This window comes from Halyomorpha halys, unplaced genomic scaffold (genome assembly GCF_000696795.3).
Source record: "Halyomorpha halys isolate HHAL.00 unplaced genomic scaffold, Hhal_1.1 Scaffold46.1, whole genome shotgun sequence".
NCBI classification, from domain to species: domain Eukaryota; kingdom Metazoa; phylum Arthropoda; class Insecta; order Hemiptera; family Pentatomidae; genus Halyomorpha; species Halyomorpha halys.
The window spans coordinates 642222-651283 of record NW_027109456.1 but is presented as its reverse complement, the minus strand read 5'-3'; the positions used below and the strand labels follow the sequence as shown (position 1 = coordinate 651283).

General features: G+C 31.0%; 1 protein-coding gene across 6 annotated transcripts in view; it reads left to right on the top strand.

Annotated features, from left to right (window-relative positions):
* Pde9 (phosphodiesterase 9) overlaps nt 1-9062 on the top strand; it is a 681542-nt gene that overhangs the window by 430252 nt on the left and 242228 nt on the right. For all 6 annotated transcript variants that reach the window (XR_010843511.1, XM_067047644.1, XM_067047645.1 and 3 more), the window contains one exon: nt 2902-3045. Coding sequence is in view for 5 of the 6 variants with exons in the window: in XM_067047644.1 (XP_066903745.1) it covers nt 2902-3045 (144 nt within the window). In the remaining variant the exon portion in view is untranslated. The remainder of the gene's footprint in view (nt 1-2901; nt 3046-9062) is intronic.

The window sequence follows — 9062 nt, the reverse complement described above, 5'->3', positions numbered from 1 at the left end:
TCAGGATAATAATAAAAAAAAATGGCTTATTCAGTATTTTGCTTTTATCTGGAAAACTATTTCGATTCCACGGCAAAATAACTCAGAAACAATTTCAAATTTAAGAAAAAAAAATGTTTGTCTTTTAGTAATCTAAATTTTGTTATCTTATCAATTAATACATGAATAACAATTCAAAACCTTTGCATAACAAACCTACCTTTTTCATTTTATCAAATTGAAATATTTAAAAAAAAAACATAATTTATATCAAAAGTCCATTACACTACCCGAAATGATTTATGATGATAACGTAAATTATGTTAAAATTATAAACTACGCAACAGATTCTAGTGATGGGTAAGAAATCTATGGGTTCCAACTTTGCAGTTAATTAGATAGCCGATTTCGTATGATGGATTATACTTCTAAAGAAACTATAAATACCAAAATGAGTTTTAAACTTTATTATTAATCTTATAAAATGTATTTTTTAGACTGGAAAATACATGTAACTTTTTTTTTATTAGATTTTTTTTTTTACTTATGAAAGTGGCATCAAAATATTTTAGTTAATAATATAAGGTTAGGGGAAAATAAATCAATTATTTTTACGTGAAATTCAAGATTTTATTTAATATGTTTCGGATTGTCCGATATGGGTCAAATATGCACCGTTTTGGTCTATAATTTATTGCCATTTTAAAGGTATCATAATGCCTCTCTCACAGAAGTCTTCTCTTTATGCCAATTTCTTATCACAAAGAAAATTTTGCAATGGAAGAAAAATATGATAACGTACTATATGGTGGATGCATTAAAAACCTCCCAACTAATCTCCCGGAGTTTTTGGCGTGTCACTATAGATATGCTACCAGTCTAACTTGCCGGTCAACTTTGATTATTTCGGACGGATTCGACGAAGACAAAATTGCCCGTAATTAGCTGTTTCAGTGTCGGGACCATAAACACCGTTCACAATTTCAGCCGCCTGGGTTCATCAAAGAAAAAACCTGAAAAATATATCGAATTTTCTCTTTGTTGACTTCCATCTTTAACATCCTGTAACTCACAACTAAATGCACCAAACAAAAAACAGCAAATGATTCTTTTTTAGTACAAAATGACACCTTGACAACGAGCATAAATCCGAAATTGTTTGATTGATACAAGTTCGAAGGAATGCTATTTTACTTTTCATGGGATTAACATCAAGAAACATTGTAGCTGAAACGTAATAATTAATCACTCTTGTGTTAAGGAGTGTTAAGAATTTAAATTTGAAAATGAAAAGAAGATGACCTCGAGATCTAATATAGAAAGGTTATTAAGAGTGCTGCCAATGAGTGAGTTTCTCTGCAAGTCTGTTTCATACTATTATAATCTAGCATTGAACTTACTAGATATAGATTAATTATTTTTTATATATGATTGTGTTAATTTGATTATAAATTACTAGATATATTTTTATGAAAATACAGTTGTTAATGTCAATAAATAAATTTAGAAAAAATTAATGAGAAAAGAAATTAACTTGAATGTTTTACTACAGTTACAATTCTAAAATTATAAATTTGAAGCGTAGATTCGTCCTTAACAGATTATCGAGAGTCTACAATATCTGTTCTAAAATTAAGCTCTCATAATAACTACTCTAGTTTAAAAACTGAGAATTCCACTGTGGCTTAGCTGAGCTGGAACTTAATCAGCTTAGTCATTGCGTAACAAACGTTGCAACCCCTAGGTTTGTTAGGATTATTTTTATCTTGAAGGGAACTTATAAGATTTAAACTGTCGATAGAAATTATACCTTCGCTCAATGTAACTTGAATGCCTATGATGAAATATACTATTCTCTTGTGTATGCCTGATTATAAAAGATATAAGGTTTTATATCATTTCAAACACGATTATCTCACTAGAGGAAATGATAAAAATTAAGTCTCATTGTACAAATGTATAGTCCATGTGTCCTGTGAGATACTGGATTCATCAACTACGAGTTGCATCAAAATTTGAAGGACATATATCTTATATTTTCCTAGTGACGTTTTTTTTCTTTTATGTATTTATTTATTTATTTTTTGTCTTCCTACTTAGCCATTTCTGGTATACGGGGTGTGGCAGAACTAGGATCACATGCCCACTGCTGCCGATATTCAACTATTTCTTATATATTTTTTTATTGCTCATTTAATTTATTGAAACATAACTCTTTTTTTTAAACATTTAAACTGTGGTGCAGCCCAGCGCTCGGATGGTTTCGTTCCATAATTCAATTTAGTTTTTTTTCTCCAATGAATGTAGGTAATTACTTATTATATTTTTTGATCCTTCAGGATACTTTTATAATATACGGATTTTTACATGTTATTGATAATATTATATTCTTTATATGAATAAATTTGTATTTACTTATAATTTCAGTTTATTATTGAAATGAATAGAAATCCAATGCGAGAGTTCTCGTAGAGGTAAATTAGTATATTCACAAAACCATATTTTATATCATTTAATTGACTTTAAAATCTTTAAGTCTTTTATTTTTGAAGACTTTGACATTTTCTATAGAATTAATACTTAGTTTTTTAAATTTTATTTTGTTTAAAAAAAATTAATTTTTTTTTTTGAACGACATAACTTCAAATTAGTTAAATAATTTCTGGCGTACATAGATTAACGATGTCACTCGAAAATGAGACGACGTAAAACAAGGACTGCATGTACTTATTTTAATTCTAGATAACTTCGAATATGATTTTTGTATCAGTCTGAGGATCAATTTCTGCAACCTAAAAGATATTTCCATATATCTTTTATAGGGATAAATAAAATGCGTTAATTATTTTTATTTAATTTTCCAGGATGATTTTATAGGAATACGTTATTTATTTATTGATAATCCGCTATGTTCTTTTCCAGGTGAAATTCGGGAAAAGTCAGGTGCTGGCTCAGAGGCTGCGGTCAGCCTTGAAGGCCCTTCTGGGCGAAAGCTGCACATCACTCCTAGAATCGCTAGGAACACACCACTGACCAGGTACATGGTTCGTGTACACAGGAGCAAGGGTGAGTAATTCACTTTTATTATTAATTTCTAAATAGAAAATTAATGTTTTGTCAATTCTGAAAAAGCCTCATAAAATGAATACCCTTAATTCGGTAAAAATCAGGCGATCAGCCGCGATTTTGACCAAACCACCTCCGTGCACAACCGTTGGTCTAGTAACAGTACTGCTTTACAAAGTACTGCACTCTTGACCCTTCATTATATTATAGGTTATAGCAGTACAGATTTAATTCAACTTATGAATAAATTTACGTTTTTTAACTTCAAATTTTAAAAAACTGATAATTTATTTACCTATTCTTAAATATGCAAATATTGTATCCTTTTTTGAAGAAAATAATTTTGTTAAACAGATTTTACTGTTATGCATTTACAATTACTTGTGATTGTGTTTAAATTATTTAAAATTTTAGGGATGAAAAATTGCATAACTATGTAATTGATGATTGAAATTACTTTGGCTCAGCTTGTAATCGTAATTAGGGGACCACAATTACAATTATAATAGTTCATCAAGCAATGAAAATTATTATTACTATTATTTGTGAATGTAATTGCATTTTTGCTATTTCTATTTACAGTAATTGGTTAGTTATTGCAATTAATTTTTTCCCAACTCTGCTGGTTATAGGGCCACTGTAGGCAACAATTTTTAGTTTTTCAAAACTCAAGTAAGTAAAGAAAAATATAATGAGAATTTTTTTTTAATACTGTGTTTATTAATTAAACAATCTTCCAAAATGAAGGGCAAGTAATTAAATATAGAAAAAAATAACAAAAAAAAATGTAAATGTTAAAAATAGTACTTAAAAAATTAAGAAAATTAAATTAAATAATAAAATAATAATGATATAGAATAATTATGTTAGTTAAAGGCCAGAAATATAATGATATCAATTCGCTTATTTAGAATATGAAATATGGTGGAAAAAATTCCATTAATTTTCTCCAATTTGTTATTTGGTATTAGTGGAGTGGTATTACTTCTCGTGGAGTCTCGAAAGAATTTTTTTGTTTGTTTTATTTGTTCGAAGCGTCTAGTTATAAATTCCAAGAAAAAAAGAAAGTTATTCCCCACAGATGAAAATCAATGAATTTCAATAAGTCGTATTTTTTTCGAAAAAATCTATAAATCAATGAAGAGCAGTCATTTTTCACTTTCAAAAAAAAAAAAATTTCAAGGTGAGATCTTTTTGAAATTATGAATTGTCGCATATAGTTTATTTTGAAAATGCTCCCATTCGTAAATAATTTATTATATTATTTGAAATTAGTTTGTTTTCTTTAAAAAGTAATATAACCACGTGATTCCGTGTTAAAAAAAAATAAAAACAATTTGTTTCAAGTTATATTTCAGGAACTACTCCCCATTTAATTCTATATTTTAGGGTTTTGCGGATTCTCGGTGCATTGTAAAAAATTAAATTCAAATTATGTAATGACAAATAGGGGTTTCTGTATTAAAAAAGCATATTTAGTTAGAATTATGCATTTACAAATTTACTTATATTTGTATGCATATAATAATTTCTGTAGAATATATCAATATGAAACGACAATTAAAACATTACCAACTACTGAGGTTGTAAAGGATGAACGGACTTGGTCTTCGCTGTGCTGTAACTAAGTGTGGCAACATGGCAAAGATGTCCATCCAGCTTATTTCGTGCTGAGTATTTTACGAATGTCAGTATTTTTTTATATCTTTTATTTTTTACTTTTAATGGAGATAATTCTTTTCTTCAATCATTAATTCATATTAGGAGACATTGGTCTATCAGGTATATATGCTATATATTTATTTAGATATCTATGATACTGGTTTCTTGGGAAAAAAGTCGTTTTCTTTTGCTGATTTTCGAAATGATCGTCATTCCCTAATCATTAAATTTCACACCTGCCATGGCTTAGCTAATTTATGTTTTAACGAGGTTAAGTGGCAATGAAAATTATTTTAAATATGACTGCTATTAAAAATCTTTTTGTATTTAATAAATACAATCATCTAAACACACTAACTTCACTCATTTCACTTCTGAGCGGCCCACTCACCGTTGGATCACCATCCAACCGCCGCCCATTTGAAGTATCCTCAAGCCATCGATGTCTTATCAAGATATCGTGGGAAAATCAAACCTAATCTGATCAAATCTAATCAGATCCATGAGCTCTCTCTAGTCTTGGAGTTAATTAAATTCCAGCTTATCAAAGCCCCTTCCTAGCGGGTTATGGTAAACATACCATAATCGAATAGTTTACTCGAACTTAGACCTGAGTATTGAATGTTTCAAATTCCACTTATTACTGTAACTCAAATGACTATTTTTAGATTCTGATTAATGAAATAGTTCAAGAGGGTAATTTGCTAAATGTTTTCATTATTATTTAATTCGAATTTACAACTGCATGGTAAAGTAAAATAAGTAAATGGCGTGGACCCTATACCGAGCTCTAGGGTCGGTCCATCTCATGTTGCCGAGTATTGTTTGATGTACAATTACGTTGCAATCTCAAGGAGATCATAACATCAAAAATAATTAAAGGGAATTTTCCTTCCCTCACCTACCTCTCCACCGGGGTTGATCTAGCCTCATGAATTTGGGTACCCATAATTGATTAAAAATGTGGCGGTCGAGCGTGATTCTGACTAAATAACTTCCTTGCACAACTGTTGGTATATTAACAGTCCTTCCTAACACATGCTGCACTCCTTACTCTCCATGGGTTGTAGCCGTACTGATTTTAAAAAATTTATTTTATACAATAAATTGTGTATTTGATAGGACCTTACTTATCCGTGTGTGGGATTTCCCTCCAATAAAACCACCCCACGGGACCGCTGTTAGGTGGGGAATGGTAGTGTGCCGTCTTGTTCTCTTCGCATGGTTTTTATATTTTCCATGCTCGTCACACCTTCTGGCTCTCCCTTCCGCTCTCAACCTTTAAGGACGACTGTGGTGAATTTCTTCACTGCGTCCCAAGTCTGAGCGTAGCATGTGACTCACTACGTTTTCAGATTTAATGCATTCTACTCACAATCTCTCCAATTCGCTTCTTTCCTCTGTAAAAAAAAAAAAACACATACTCCGCTGTATTCTTGATATTCTGACGTAAGGCCTTCTACTGTGTTGTCCGTATAGATAGTTGGGTTACAATCTACGTCAGCATGTCGGCGACCATACCACAAATCAACATCGGGTATCAACCTGCAAGTCCACCTGTGTGTGTGTGAGCGCGCCTGTGTGTATGTATACGCGCACGTACGCACACGCACATGGGCGCACTCACACACACACACACAGGTGGACTTGCAGGTTGATACCCCATGTTGATTTTTGGTATGGTCGCCGACATGCTGACGTAGATTGTAACCCAACTATCTATACGGACAACACAGTAGAAGGCCCTACGTCAGAATATCAAGAATACAGCGGAGTATGTGTTTTTTTTTATTATTCATATTTGTAAAACGATTACCCGCAAGTATATAAGATGTATCTTTAGCTATTTCTCTATGACCCTATATTGATTTATTTAATAATTGCCATTAGGTATTAATTTTTTTAAATAATTTGTTTCAAACATTTCTTTGTACGGAAGAATTTTTATTTCACCCTATCTATATTATTATTATAACAATCTGATTAAAATTTATTTCATTGGGTCCGCCTAGATATAGATGTTAGCTCCCTATTGAGAATCAAACATAGGCTACTAAGCAGAATATCTTGCGTATTCCATTACTATGGCTTCGGAACTAGTTTATTTCTTTCTAGGAAAATAAGTTTAACTTATGCTATTTCTATTGTTTTTCTTTCTTTTAAAAGGTATGGTATCACAGTTATAAGAGTTGAGTAGTCAAAAATTCAATATTTCATAAAATTCTTTATCCAATAGATTTTAATTAAGTCCTGTTAACAAGATTTCCTAATCCTGGGTCTTCTTTTTATGAATCCACTTTCATTAAAAATGAGACCTTTGTGAAGGAATTTAAAAGAATCGTAATTTCCTCCGTAAACTTAGCACTGCTTATGAAGAACGTGCCTAAGACTTGGGAAGCGTTTAATTAAAGGAAAATTAAATTATGTTATAACGCAGGAACGTTGTCTCACAGGAAATAACGTTTAACTTTGTCTCAAACTCTTACAGCGGAGTTGGAACATTAATTACTTCGGCATACAGGTGTATTCGTAGCCATCTTCAAAATTTTGTGAGGTAAATCTAATAATACACAAGAAGTTGTTTTCAGAATAACTTCGCAGTTTCTTTTATGGAAATTATTATATAAACAGAATAGTTTAGAAAGTTAAGATAAGTTTGAATAGTCTTATGTTTTAGAAACTTCGGGAGCAACTCCTATTATTCATTTTTATACATAACTTAACTCTGTTTAAAACATGCTTTAATTACGCGATTTGAGGAGACGAACACAAGTCAGAAGTATATTAGATGTGTCGTGGTGAGGAATAATTTCCCATTCTTACAGTGAATAAGATAAAAATAATACTTCTTTTAGAAAATATTTCACATGTCCATTCTTTTACAGAATAGAAGTTTAATAAACAAATCCGCAATAATATACAATATAATATAATTATTATTATATAATATAAAGCCAAATTGGTTAAAATGCAGTAGGGTTGTACTATCGCTCTTTGCTTCCGAGGTGTACTTATATAAAAGTTTTTTACTGTTGATTTATATCCTAGTATCTGTATTAAGGGACGTGACGGCAGTGGGGGTTGGGGCGTAGGTCCGGGAGCGCTTGGTTCGGAACGTTGTGGGTTCGATTCCCATCTGGGGCAGTTAATATTTATTTTTTGGCGGTCCCGAAAAATGAACCATGACACCCCTACCTTGTTTAGTACACGGGGGCAACACAGGTGGCCGTCAGGGGTTGGCAAAAAGGACCACTAGACACACTTGCCGGACTTGTTCCCCCCATCAAATATTAGTACCAGTACAAGTAGTATCTGTACTGAGTGTAAAATATATGTACAAAAAAATTTAAATATTTTGTTTATTAAATTTTTTTGTAAATAGCCTCTTCCGTTATTGGGAATTATTTATAATTTTATTCCCTTTGTTTACTTTTACACAGGATATTGGGAGGATATTCTGGTCATTTGCAGATTTTAATTAGCACTTTAAGTCACAATTTTGTTTTTCTTTGCACTGTTGATTTATTTTTCGCAGAAAGTCCACATCCTGTCAGTTATTTATTGTACAACTCTCATTTTTGAAACATTTTTTAAAACACTATATCGGAGCTGCTATTAATTATATGAAGGTTTTGATGTCGGAGTGGTTAAGTTCTTTACGATTTATAAACATAGCATTATAAGTAAATGTATTTATCAGTGTTAATTATTGTAACTCCTCGTATTTAACCATCCATTTTTGTCATTCAACTACCAAGTTGAACTGCTATTGAACTTAATTTACCATCAGCGTGTACTTGGGAGCTGTCGTACTTTCTAACTGTGGTCATATTATTTCGACGTCAGATATCGACCCGTGGAAATGGTTCTTTTGGGTTACCTGTGCTTTCTTTGTGAGCTGCCTTTATGAGATCCTCTTGATTAACTAAGTTGAGGTAGGTAGAATAAGGTTAAAGAAAATTATGACAATACATACAATAATATAATTTTTCAGATTAAGAATAAGAGACAAACGTTCCGAGATAAAAATGATTCAGTAAAATATATATATATATGCTATGATTAACTTTTTTTGGGGGGAATGAATCAATGAATCTAAATAAATTAGATCAAATATTTTTAGCCCTAATTTGTTGAAAATTAATTTATAATTCCAAATACTTACCGTAATATGATTGTAAATCCCTAGCTGTAAAAATATCTACATGTTTGAAAATAAACTCAGTGAAATTACAAAATTGTCAATCATATTAAGTTGAAATGATGAAACAAACTATTTTAGATTTTGTTTATGGGTGTGAAAATATTTCCAAATTCTCTACTTAATTTAAAATTTCTCTAGTAAATAAAGAATT